Source organism: Bidens hawaiensis, unplaced genomic scaffold (assembly GCF_021521415.1).
Source record: "Bidens hawaiensis isolate Kalapana, Puna unplaced genomic scaffold, B.hawaiensis_p1.1 tig00014849_1, whole genome shotgun sequence".
Taxonomy (NCBI): Eukaryota; Viridiplantae; Streptophyta; class Magnoliopsida; order Asterales; family Asteraceae; genus Bidens; species Bidens hawaiensis.
Window position 1 is genome coordinate 418,795 of NW_027492314.1, and position 14,320 is coordinate 433,114.

The 14,320-nt window shown below is 33.0% G+C and overlaps 2 protein-coding genes across 3 annotated transcripts; one reads left to right on the plus strand and one right to left on the minus strand.

Annotated features, from left to right (window-relative positions):
• Positions 1-526: 526 nt before the first annotated feature.
• Positions 527-2,522, minus strand: LOC143547881 (NEDD8-conjugating enzyme Ubc12-like). Its single transcript, XM_077039188.1, has 5 exons — positions 2,395-2,522; positions 1,351-1,459; positions 1,172-1,250; positions 978-1,094; positions 527-913 (listed from the first exon to the last, which is right to left on the minus strand). Exons 1-5 carry the CDS (start codon positions 2,501-2,503, stop codon positions 776-778), a joined length of 552 nt encoding a protein of 183 aa, XP_076895303.1. The 5' UTR covers positions 2,504-2,522; the 3' UTR covers positions 527-775.
• A 9,156-nt stretch (positions 2,523-11,678) lies between these two features.
• LOC143547882 (uncharacterized) lies at positions 11,679-13,598 on the plus strand. 2 transcript variants are annotated; one of them, XM_077039191.1, is made up of 3 exons: positions 11,679-12,889; positions 13,261-13,308; positions 13,411-13,598. In XM_077039191.1, exons 1-2 carry the CDS (start codon positions 11,915-11,917, stop codon positions 13,270-13,272), a joined length of 987 nt encoding a protein of 328 aa, XP_076895306.1. In that variant the 5' UTR covers positions 11,679-11,914; the 3' UTR covers positions 13,273-13,308; positions 13,411-13,598. The 2 variants fall into 2 exon arrangements, with proteins under 2 accessions (XP_076895306.1, XP_076895304.1); XM_077039189.1 differs by having other exon boundaries at positions 13,261-13,598.
• The last annotated feature ends 722 nt before the right edge of the window (positions 13,599-14,320 follow it).

A 14,320-nucleotide genomic window follows, 5' to 3' on the forward strand; every position in this document is an offset into this window, starting at 1 on the left:
CCAAAATCTATAACACAATACATAGAAACCCAATTAAAAATCACAATGAACAACCAATACCACTATAAAAAACTAATTTTTTTATATAACAATATGATACTCATATTAAAGATAAAAAAAAACGCTTGTTATTATGATGAATTTTTTTAAAAAAAAAAAAGTGTTGCATGAAGTTAATAAATGATGGGAAATTTGGCATGCTGACATGCATGTGAAAAGAGAAAATTAACAAAAATGCTTTATTACTTTTATGCCTTTCCTATCAATTTATTTTTTTAAATTAATCTTCATCATTCAAATTTAAGATTAATGAATAAGATTTTTTTCTCTTCCTTCTCATTTTTGTTGTCTTTTGTATTTTAACTTTACCCTTATAACTGAACCATTGATTTCTCACATGAGTTACTCGGTTATATTCGGTTTTCTACTCAACCTGCCCAACAAGCCAAGAAAATAGAAAACCAAACCGACCAGATCTCTCTACAAGAGATCATATTGTCAAAAACTTCAGAGCTTGGTCCAACCATAATGAGTAAACAGCAGAATCTTTCTCTCCCAAGAAACACATAGTTTTACAAGACAAGTGATGACCCAAAAGAATGGGTAACAAAGTTAAACTTAAAGAAGCATACAAACACAGGATTTTGTCCCAATTCCAAAATCACCCTTGGGGACACAGTTTTGGACCAATACATTTTAGCCAACCACAAACAAACCATCATCATCATCCCACACCTCCATTTTGCTCATGTGGCTGGCTATCCCTGTGCTACCTCTATATGCACCTGGTGAAGAATGTTTGCCCCACGTACCCGCCCGCCATTGCTCTCCTGACATTTGATTCAAACATTTTCGGGTTGTCTCTCAACACTGCAGCTGCTTCTCGGTTCAGTGGATCTTCATGGTTCGGCTCCTGCAAAATAATAACAACGATGATAAACTGACAAATATATACAAAGGCACAATTTTGAAGTTACCGTGAATAGATGATACAAGCCATAAATTATGGTGTTAATGTTAAGCACCGGCTTCCAGTCTTCACGAAGAATGTTAAGGCAGACATTTCCATCCAAATCAATGTTTGGATGATACACCTAAATACAGCATGATATATTAAACATAAGTTGAATTAGGGATTACCAAAAAGATTATAATAAAATATTTATTTTGCCTTTGTTTTGCATTTGACTTTTGGTGCTTCATGGGGATAGATGGATGATATCTGGAAGGTGAATGTGAAGGTGCCACCTCTGAAAGTAGATAGAATGTTAAGCTTTTGAAAGGTTATGATCTAGAAATAAATCGCCCCTTCCATTTCCAAAAGTATGAAATTTGAATAGATATACTTACAGATAGTATCCATCATCAGGGCGAATAGTTACTTCAAAGTTCATAAGATCATCTTTCCCATTTGGGAAAGATATGCTGCAAGTCTTGGGTAGATTCAGTTCACTTATATCTACAAATAGCATAAGAAAAACGAAGTAAAAGAAATTACTTTCTGGAATTGATCACACTTGCTCATAATAAGCAATTACTAAAAGTTAACAATCGGTTAAAATAACAAGTAAATCAGAATCAAACTTTTTACCCTATCTGACTGTTATTCCTCTATTATATGAAAAAATTGTACTTTTACATCAATCAATACTGAATTTCATCGCCCTGTAACCGAGTTTATTAAACGAAAGAAAAGAAGGGAACAAAGTTTGAGGAGAGAAAAGAAAATGAGGGGAAAAGAATGTTATAATTTGATTTGGTGTTCCAGAGTTCAAAAGAAAGGAAAAGCAATTAAAGATTTTATGTGCTACCGAGTTGAAGAGAAGAGAAAAGAAAGGGTGTGCGTAGTGCTTTTAATAATTCGTTGAGGGTAATTTGGAAATTTTCAAAGAGTCCAATTTCTTTTCTCTCCAAATTTTCAAAGATTTTTAAGTGTCATTTTCCTTTCTTTTCTCTCCACTTCTTTCGTTAAAAAACTCAGGAACATGAATTTTCCACTGCTTCCTTCCAAATCTTTTCCTTTCTTTCGTGAAGTGAAATAATCAGAATTCTTGAAACCCATGCAGTACCCTCTATAATCTAATGATCGATTTTATAACTGATTATCTCATTCTAATCAATATCACATTATCACTTTCAAACCATCCACCCAAAGAACCATAAAACATAAAAACATGTTACAAATTGTGTATAATTAGCATTAGCTGAATGCATACAATGTTAAAACTTGCAGGAACCGAAAAAATATATATCATCAATAACTCTTAATGACAATACAATCAAAAGATATATTTCTCTAAAAGGTGGTAAATTTAGCAAAACGCACGTTCATTATCTTAAGCTGTAACTTTTAAAAATATTCAACTTTACTAGCTAAATAATGATGAAATCTACCTTTGTGAAGACGCAATTCTCCTGCACTTTGCTTCTTAACAGGAGGCTTCCCGTTTGAATTCTCCGCAAGCTCCCGCTGTTTCTCCTTGACTTTGAACAGCTTAATCATTATACCTACCGCAAAACAAAAAACTAATCACATTCAAAATTCATTAATATACATTGATGAGGAACTGATCCAAGAGTTAGCAAACTCTTATATAGATCAGCTTGATATGGGAAAACATGACAAAAAGGGCCCAAACTTAAATAGAGCATATCTTGGGCTACGAGTGAAACTACAAGGCCCATAAGCATTCAACGTTAAGGTCCTGATGAGCCGGATCTCATGGCAAAAGCCCGCGGCAGTGAGGCCCAAAATCCATCATTTAAGTCTCTAATTACAATAGGACTGTCTCCTCGTGCTTCGTAATAATAAAACCTTTCCATATTTAGTTTGACGCGCTTTCTACCTGTCCTACTTAATTAAGCCTTCATTTAATGTCTTAATATCATGTTTCCAATTTCGTGTTGTGATTTCGAAAAGAGAGAAGGGCGGTTTTCGTCCGTATGGTTTGTTCAAGTTTGTTATTTCAGTCCAAAAGTTTAAAATTTGCTATTTTTGTTTCTAGAGTTTCATTTTCATTGCAATTTTCCTCCCTGTGGTTTGTTAAAATATGCTACTTCAGTCTAAAAAAGTGTTCACGAGGACAAAAATTGCAACGAAAATGAAGCTATATGGATGGAAAATCGGAAATAGCAAATTTTACACTTTTAGACTGAAATAGTAAATTTGAACAAACCACAGGGACGAAAACTGCAGTTCTCTCTATCGAAAATTTGGTAAACCAATTAAATTTTGAAAATCCCCTATATAAATAGTTCTATCATAATCAATTCAGTATTCATAAATTCAATAAATACTCTTATTCTTATTCTTGAGAACTACTTTCTCGTTTAAACTTTATTATGCTTCCACTCTGTATCAATTATACAGAGTCAGCTTATGACCTTAACAAACATAACTAAAATCAAAACAATCAATCATCACACTTGAGCAAAACTAATAACCAGTAAACAGAATCAGATGCTAAATATAATCCATCATCAGCATAAACAACTTACAACTGCGAAGTCAAAATTAGGGCACCAAACCATAATCAAGTCAAAAAGCACAACTAGCAGCTATAAACCCTAAGTAACTAAAATAAAATCCAATTCCAAATAATATAAACCTAGATCAAGCCAGAAGAAACAGAAATCAGCTACCGATTAGTCAAATCGAAAGAATCGGGCTGTAGAAGCAACCGAAATCGCGATCTGATTGAAATTCAACGAATATATATACAGTCGATATGTGTATATACAAGTCAATTAATGGATTAATGATATGTATGTATGTATGCATAAAAGGAAGGAGAACAGTGATAACCTACCTGTTGGATGGAAGTTAAGTTGCTTTGAAGAGGATTTGGGGGTTCTTATAGAAACAGGTGGTGAGAGAGAGAGAGAGAGAGAGAGAGAGAGAGAGAGTCTGCTCGTGATGAAATGAAGCTGCCTCAAACCAAGTCCACCTTTTGGACCCCCTTTTATAAATAAATATTCGCTATTTATTTAAATAATAATCAATTTCATCGAAAGATAACTTAGATATGAAGGTGTAAAGATCGATACATCATTATTTTGCTGACCATTTACATGTTACTAGTTTAACTTTTAATCTTTCTAAAAAAAAACTAAGATCAAACATAGTGGGTGTTATACCGATTTAAAAAGCCTTCATAGCATCAGGAACACCTTTCCCTCGGGTGCTATGGGTTGTTTTAGGGAGGGGAGGGGGGGGGCTCTTTCCGCAAAGCGTCGGATGGAAAAAGAAGGTTTCATTGATTAGTGAGTTGATTTTAGTTGTTTCATTTTTTTAATAAAAAATAAATAATAATAATAATGTAATGATTTGAAGAAGCTCCTCCTGTATTCGAACCACCACCTATTCTACATTAGGAAATGAAGATAAGGTAGATAAATAGAAGTAAGATGGAATATTTGAATAATAGTCATAATCAAGATTTTTGATTTTTCAAACCTGTTTAAATTTTTGATTTTCATGAAAGATTATTTATTTATTTATTTTTATTATTATTATTATTGATTTTTATTTGTTAAGTTACAACATCGATTTCAACACTATGTTATTATTGTTGTTGTTGTTATTATCATTATATTATTATTATTATTGAATAATAAATAATTAATTTCAAGTTATTAACATTATTTTCATATATGCAAATACTTGAATCTGTGTTTATTTCATTGTCTACATGTGTATTCGTTAATTTGACACATTGAACCGGGTATGTCTAGATTAATATTTTAACATGTAACATAAATAATTATGGTCATCTTAAAATTTTATCTCAGGTATTTTATTTGGCATCTTTTATTAAAAGAAAAACATATTTCTAGCATATTCCAAACAAAACTTTCTTTCCTAGACTTACCTACTTAATTATCTTTTAATCACAACTATAAATATCCCCTTATTTTTATTTTTTCCTTTACGCGTTTATCTCTTCTTCTCTCTCTAAAACATTTCTCCAAATAAGTTTATAATTTATGTTCCTTATATTTTCTTTGTCCTTAGTCATGTTTTATGTGTTTGTTATTCATTTCCTTTTATTTATTTATTTTTTTAATAATTGGTTTAAAACCATCAAATAATCATGTTTATATATATTTTTTTTGGAACGACCAACTAAGTAACACCGGGTACTCCGTACGCGGCCCCCAATGGCTATAGGTAGCCCGAGCCGCCACGAGTCCGGACGGACGGAACCCCCTAACGGTCCACCTATTGAGGTCCCACCTAGTCAATACACCATGGTGTGTTGGGTGGAGGAGACAAAGAATATAAGGTTGCAAGATGATCTTTAATTATCACACCTTAACAAGTTCTTATATTCTTGAAGTTTTTGTTTTGTTTAATTTATTTTGATTCAAAAACCATGAGGGTTTTAATGAGACATGACCAAACATTTTGTATTTATCACACCAAAAATGCCTCATAATTTTCTTTATCAAAATCCATTCCAAAGTATAAAAAACATTGTTGTTTACAATGTTCCGGATTTGACAACAGAATTGTTCGACAAAGATTCAGCAATAAATTGGTCATACTAGACTGTAAAGATGCAAGGCCAAGCTATAATTAACTTTATTGAGTTACGGCTCTAAAGGCTATTTATTTGTATTTTTATTATTTCATATGACTTCACAATCATTATTTTAAAATTAGTTCGCATATTTGTACCCACTGTGAAGATCAACTATTTTAGCCTGTCTCGGGTCCGAATATGGGCAAACTCTATAAAGAAAAGTTGTTCCTTACATATTAATTTAGTTGATTGGAGATTTTTATAATTTTTGATAAATTATTAATATTTTTAAACATTTATGCAATCGGTGGACAGAAATCTGTCCAAAACTGATTTCATTTTTTTGTTCTTTTTCAACTTCTAGTTGTGTTATTTTAGTACATATATGTTTCTTTGACCTTTATTTATCCGACACATTCTAAAGAAGTTTTAATTATTTGAATTTAGGGATTACTCGTTATGACTCACCCAAGCTTAATCAAAAATTTGATCTTTTCATTCACCAAATCAAGGTGAGTAATCAAACACCCCTTTTTCTGTTTTACATTTTGGAGACTTTATGCGTACACAACTTTATTATTTATTTACTATACAAGTATATACTCAAACATAATTTCACTATTTGTATATTGTGATATTGCTCAATTAATTACTAAATGCTATATGAGTATGTATTTACAGCTTTTATGGTTGATTGGCATCTCATTCTCATCCTTAAAGTATGATCATACATTGTCCGAGTAAACATGTCCGAATCTAGTGGCATGTTTAAAAGACACTTTTATTTTATGTTTTGTTAGTTAATGTAATACACATTATCGCAAGGAATTATCATTTTTATCATTATATATATCTCAAAACTTACGATTACTTGCTCAACATTATTGTTGACAAAATATAGCTATTTTTACGCATATCCCAGGTAGCTACATGAGATGATTGAAGATGCAAGACATTAGTTATATCTTAGATTTAATAAAATAAAAAACAATTTATATGTATTAGTTAATGCAATAGTTTTGAGATTTGATTTGTGAAATCTTGTAATGATTGTAATAAATAAATTAGATATTGACACTTTATATTTATTTTAGTGTTTTTGAGCTATGATATAAATATTATCGCGCTCCTACATGCTTTGCCATTAGGTTGGAGTGTGACACAAGGCTAAAAACGGAAGCCTAGATAACAAACAACTTGATTGAGAATCATGTAGAAGATATTAATCAAACGAATATAAATGAAATTCTCATCACATAGTTCACGAATAATTCACTAGACGTTTGGTTTGTTTATAGCCCCACTTGTCTTGTAGGTCGTTTATGCTACCATATAAAGTAAAGATATGACTTATGAATATTGTATTATGTGTATTTTTTTCTCTCTTTTTTTTACATTTACGTTAATGAAAAAATAAAACAAAATAAAAAAACAAAAACCGGGCATAACGAGCCACAAGCTGGCTGGATTTTCAAAATTCGGGTTTGAACTTGATTTCTCTGCTCATTAAAATAAACGAGTCAGGCCGAGTTGACTCGTTTAAGTTCGAGCTCAATCTAGCCCAGCTCAACTTGTTTACAACCCAGTTAAAACTTCAAATCTATAAAACACTATTATTTACAAATAAGTTGACTGATTGTCTACAAAATCCTCTAAATGAGCTGTATAACATTCAACACCACTTTGGTTTCTAGACACCCGTTATACTATTAAGGTATTTTGAACACTTTAAAATAAATGATGTGCAATGTGGTCAATCAACTAAAATATGAGTTAATTTGACTAAATGATTTATCATTTTCTTCAAACTCCACAGCTAAGCAATTTCACAAATTGGATTATCAGGCGAATATGCTTATACGATGATATCAACTCTAGTTATAACTAGAGGTTTAAAGTCTGGTTTTAATTAACACATAATGGCACATTAGGCTTAGGGGTATACCTTAACACGCAGGGCGTTAAAGTTGATTTGGCAAGAGTTAACGAGTGTCACACTACTCCCTTCATGGATTAGAGGGCGTTAAAAGCAAGATGAATTAAAATATTAACAAGCTTTAAAATCCTTTACACACGATAATTTAAGAAGTAATTGTACATTAAATTAAGAGAAGTTAAGGGTGGTTAAACAATTTTCTTATGATAAGGTGGAGTGAAACAGGGTAAAGTATGTGATGTGATGTGATATGATGTCTCCGTTGAGTTAATAAATGTGAACGTACACCATATGGCCATATATGTCAATTTTGATCATTTGTGACAAGAATAACTACATGGAACCTTTTACACAACATTTATATGTTAAATGATGAACCTTTTACACAACATCTACGAGTTATTGTCAACTTAGGTCAGCATAGAAAATGCTTATTGGAACCAAAACCCACCATTATGCAACAACAAATATAAGGTGTTTCCACCAAAAAATGTGTCTCTTGGGGATTTCTCGTTAGAACATAGGTTCAACAATACACTTATCTCTTTTCCATCTTTCAAAGTACGAACTAAGCTCCCCTCCCAACTCTTTTCTACAAAATGTTCAAAAGGTTGACTATTTAACCCCTTCACTTGCCACGTGACTCATAAATAGGTGAATTTGGGTAATAAGAAAGTTGCATTTGAATTCATTTAAATCTATCTACTTTAATTATACAAGAGCTAAATTTTGGTTAGCTCACATTAAATGACAATTTAAATTGGATCACTCACAAAACATGCTAGCTTAAAATGGGTTCAAGCATTACTACAAGAAATTGAGGTATTTACACACATAACTTACCTACACATATAAATGTGTGAGTAAATATCTACACATGTTTGCATATGTGTGGCTAATAGTTGATGAGTTAGTTTCATAATTATTAACACTTAATATGTGTTAGTAATACCTTTTAGCCACACTTAGCATTGGTGAGAAAATTCCCTCCAAAATTGACGATCTAATAAATATAATATTACCAAAACATATGACAAATTTTTGTTATATGTAGCTAAAATAGCTACACATATGTAAAAATTTAATTTAAGTGTAGGTAACTGATTATCTTTACCCACACATAATATTTGTAAATAGATGTGTAGATAACTTAACTAAATAAATTTTTGTTTTGTTTTTTTCAAAATGACATGGAAAATAAATACCTACACATATTTAAAAATGAATAATATGTGTAGATAATGGATTTAAGTAAACAATTTTTTTAGATGACATGGCAAAATAAATACCTTCACATATTGGAAAGTGTACGATATGTGTAGATATTAAATACATTTAAATTTATATATAAATATTTTTTTGGACATGACATGGCAAAGTAAATATCTACACATATTTAAAAACTTTATAATATGTGTAGATATTAGATTAGCACTATAAGAAATATAACCACTATAGACTAAATTATTAGGTTCATTATTATTGGTTAATAAAGATAGTGATGGTCAATTAGGTCATTGATGATCAATTAAGGTCACTGGTGGTCAAGTGGTTCATGTTATGGTAACTTATGGCCAATTTAAGCTAATTTTGGCCGATTACAGATTAGTTACGATCATTGTTGGTCAATTGCAGTTAGTTAGGGTAACTATTGGTTAATTAGGATAAATGATGGTCAACTGGATTCGTTGATGGTCATTTAAGTTCACTAGTGGTCAAGTGGTTCGAGTTACGATCAATTAGAGTTAATGATGATCACATATAGTAGTTGATCAATGTTATTTAGTCAAGTAGGATCAGTTATATATGAGCGTGGTTAATTAGGGTCGTAAACTTGGAAAACAACTTTTTCTCTCACTCACCACACAAATATAAAAAAAAGTAGTTTTTTTCCCTTTTTTTTTTGAATTTTTTGACTGAAACCCATGTGACTGAAACAAACCATTATACAAGGTCGGTTGCAGATCCACCATACTTAGTCATGAAGATTGACGAGTTTGTTTGGTAGAGACCCGACAACCATTTTTAGAACATACATACATACATTAAATAAGAAGTTGAGTAATTAAAAGTAAAATATAAATTATTTTGACAAGCTTGATTATTAATTATTTCATAAACTAAAAAAATTAAATATTATTGTGAAACTTAAGGATACTAAAGTCTAAAACATTGCAATGTTTTAACTATATTTATTAATATAAATGAAATGACTTAATTGTTTAAAAAAATATCAAATTTATACGTGTGCATTATGTATGCAGACTCAAGTCAACATCTTTATTTTAGCCTTCAAATATGGTTGAGAAATCATCTCTGGGATTCATTTTATTTTAGACACGCTTCACTCAATCCTCCTTGTCCAAAATCCTTTCACCAAATTGGCGCGATTTTCCCCTCTTTTCAATTGATAAGAGATTTCACATACTCCAAACAAGGAATGGATTGCGAGCACAACAGGTTGTATATTGCCCATTCTTAACGATTTCCCACTTCTTCAACAGCTTCAATAGCAGAAGCTTGGCACCATAAACCCTAATTTTCTATCATTCACTGGCTTAATTCAATCCGGAGGTTAGTACTTTCTATATACTAATTCGAATTTTTGTTGTGAACTTTAATCTTGTTACATTTGTTTTCGATTTACATAAATCCTGATTCATAAAGGAAAATTAATTATGTGATTTCTTGGTTTTTGTTTATACTAAGGGTATGTTTGGTTGGAGGTAATGGAATGAAGGGGGAATGGAATGGACAAGGGAATGAAATAGATCATTACCATTCATTTATCTTGTTTGGTTAACCTATAGGAATGAAATCAATTATTAATTTTTATTGTTTGGTATCTAAAAAATTGTAGAAATGAAATACAAATAATAAGAACACTCCTATCTCAAAATACTTTTTAACCCAAAAAAAAAAAAAAAACCCTATAATGGCGATGGTGGTAGCTCCGACGACGAAAATGGTGGTGGCGGCGCGGTGGTGGTGTCGGCGGAGTTGGTGGTGGTGCCAATGGTAATGGTGGTGGTGGTTGTTAAGTGGTAGTGTTGTTGAGAAAGTAGGGTGAAGGAGGAATGGAATGAAAAAAAAGAAGGGGGTGGGAAGGAATGGTTTTGATGGAATGGGATTCCATGTGTAATGGATGATTCCATTCCATTGAGCAACCAAACACAATTTTTTTCATTCCCACGTAATGAATCATTCCATTCTTACTGTCATTCCTGCATACCAAACGCTACCTAATTTTGAAAATCAAATGGAATTAGTGTATTACATATATAGTTCATGTAATTTAGGGATTACTTATGTGCCTGGATGATTGATTTTGTTATGCCATTAATGTGATAGGATTTTTGATACCATTTAGGATTTTGGGTCTCACTAATCTGTTTCCATGGGCTTATGTGCTCAAACGATACTTATGTTCACACAGAATAGACCGACGTCTAATGTATTATTTTGTCTTGTTTATTTAGAAATGGGCCATCAATGGGTGAAGAATGAGAATCGATTGTCGACCGAGTATGTAAATGGGGTAAAATAATTTCTAAATGTCGCCCAACGAACTTTGAACTCCGCTGGATTAACTTTATGCCCGTGTACTAATTGTCTCAATTCAAGAATGCAAAATGTAGGTGTCATTGCTGCACATTTGATTAATACAGGAATTGAAACAACGTATACACAGTGGGTGTACCACGGTGAAGATGAAGTCAATGAAGAAAATGTGGGACCTGATGCTTTTGGTAATGAAGAATCTCCTGACTTAAGAGCAGGATTAGAGGATGCGATTGGTCATCCATTGTTTAATATTGGCCCTACCAATGATCTTACTGGAAATCAACAATCGGTTAATGAAAATAAATCTTATGAGAAGGGGCGAGAAGCACTAAGTAATCCTTTGTATGAAGGATGCAAGAATTCTTCTACCTTGGCATTTGTTGTGAAGTTGATGAATTTGAAAGTGATGAACAAATGGACTGATAGTTCATTTGAGTTGACGCTGAAGTTGCTACATAAAGTACTTCCTGCTGGTAATAATTGTCCAGATAGCTACTATGACGTTAGAATGCTTCTTTGTGAAGCTGGTTTAGGTTATGAGCTTATTGATGTTTGTCAATATGATTGTCCAATCTTCTATGGTGATAATAAAGATGCCATAATATGTCCAGTTTGTCAAAGTAATCGTTATGTGCGCAATAAAATTGCGTATAAAAAGTTGTGATACTTTCCTGTAACACCTCGTTTGAACCGCCTATATACGTCACGCCACACAGCTAAAGACATGAGGTGGCATAAAGAAGTACGCAAGGATGAACATGGAGTTTTGCGTCATCCTGCTGATGGAAGGGCATGAAAACATTTTGACGAGTTGTATCCTAAATTTGCAGATGATCCAAGAAGTGTACGATTGGGGCTGGCTTCAAATGGGTTTAACCCTTTTAGCAATATGACAACAACACATAGTATGTGGCCAGTCATTTTGATGTCATATAACATGCCACCCTGGTGTACAATGCATAAGAGCAATTACCTTTTAAGTTTATTGATTCCCGGGCCAAAATCGCCTGGTAAAGACTTTGATGTTTTCTTGAGGCCACTTGTAGATGAACTTAAAGTTTTATGGCGTGATGGGGTTGGAGCGTATGATGCATATTCAAAATCAAATTTCACTATGTATGCCGCAGTAATATGGACGATTAGTGACTTCCTCGCTTATGCTTATTTGTCTGGGTGGAGCACTATGGGCAAATTGGCATGTCCGATATGCTTAGAGGATACTCGTTCTAACCGAATTCGTGGTAAACAATGTTATACAGGGCACCGATGTTTTTTAAGCAAAGCACACAGGTGGAGAAAGAACTTAGAGTTTGATGGAAAGCAAGAGAAAGGACAACCACCTCATCAATTTACAGGTGATGATATATTGCAGCAGCTAGCTGATATTCCTGGACGCACCACCGGAAAAGCACCTAGTAATAAGGAGAGGAAACGTAAACGAGGTATCGGTGAGTTTAACTGGTCAAAAAAGAGTATATTGTTTGAACTTCCATACTGGTCAAAATTACTGATCCGTCATAATCTCGATGTCATGCATATAGAAAAAAATGTATGTGATAATATAGTAGGGACGTTGTTAAATGATCCAGTGAAATCAAAGGATACTACAAAAGCACGCTTAGACCTAGAGGATCTTAACATTCGTAGGGAACAATGGTTGAAAGAGAGAGATGGAAAAGTTGAGAAACCTCATGCCGATTTCACATTGACTAAAGATGAATGTGTGCAGTTCGGCAAATTTATCAAGTCTGTTCGCCTACCTGATGGGTATGCATCCAATATTAGTCGATGTGTAACGGACCATAATACACTTGGAGGGATGAAAACACATGATTGTCACGTATTGCTTCAAAAAATACTCCCAGTAGGAATTCTCCCTTTCTTGAATAAGGAAATACGTGCAACTTTGATCGAGTTTTGCCAGTTCTTTCAAAAAATATGCTCTAAAACTCTATATGCCAAAGAACTTGAGGATATGAAAACCGGTATTGTTATTATATTGTGTAAACTTGAGAAGATATTTCCCTTTCTTGAATAAGGAAATACGTGCAACTTTGATCGAGTTTTGCCAGTTCTTTCATAAAATATGCTCTAAAACTCTATATGCCAAAGAACTTGAGGATATGAAAACCGGTATTGTTATTATATTGTGTAAACTTGAGAAGATATTTCCTCCTGCATTTTTTACCATCATGGTTCACTTGTGTGTACATTTACCTGAGGAGGCATTATTAGGAGGTCCGGTAAGTCAGAGATGGATGTTTGGGATCGAACGTCGCATGGGTACGTATAAGGGATATATTCGTAACTTTGCACGTCCGGATGGCTCTATTACTGAAGCATATGTTGTTGATGAGGCTGTCACATTTTTATCCCGTTTTGTAGATGATATCGAGACGAGATTTAACCGTTCAGAACGCAATTGGGATGTAGAGACCACTAAACATGGAATGGAGTTATTCAACAATAAAGTTTGTACATTGGGGGCATCGAAGTTTGGACAATTAGGAGACTATATTGATGTGGTGCAATGGTACATTTTCAATAATTGCGGAGATGAACTTGATGCTTACCTAAAGTGAGTTCTACCTTATTTTGTATTTAATAGCTAACTTAAAAAAATGCAACTCACTTATTCTTGATTTTAGGGATCATAAAGAAGCTTTATACTCTAGAAATATAGGAGAAACGAATTTAGATACTACACAAAAATAAGAATTTCCCTCTTGGTTCAAGAAAAAGGTAAAACTAAAAGTTTATTACTTCGAGTCTTTGATTTTAAGCATGACGATAACTAATCTTGGTGTTTATAGATGGCATTGCTGAGAGCCAATGGTGATCCCCGAGCAACTGATGATTTGTATGCGTTATCACAATTTCCTGATGATCGCTACACTAGTTGGCAAAGTTGCATCGTTAATGGTGTTAGATTTCGTTGCAAGGAGCATGATGACAAGTTTACTACACAACGTAGTGGAGTTTGTGTAGGGGATGAGGATGAATAAATGATTTATTATGTTGTTTTACTTGAAGTTATGGAGTTGGATTTCATACTTGGTAGAAAGGTACTCATGTTTCGTTGCAAGTGGTATAATATTGATCCAAAGGGGAAAAGGATGGTGGTTGATAAGAAACTGACATCAATTGACGTTACATCTAACTGGTATGTAGATGCACCATTTATTTTGGCTAATCAGGCTCAACAAGTTTTTTATTTGAATGATTGGGCACGTGGCAAGAATTGGATGGTGGTACAAAAAGTAAAACTCCATCGTAACATTTATGATGTACTTGA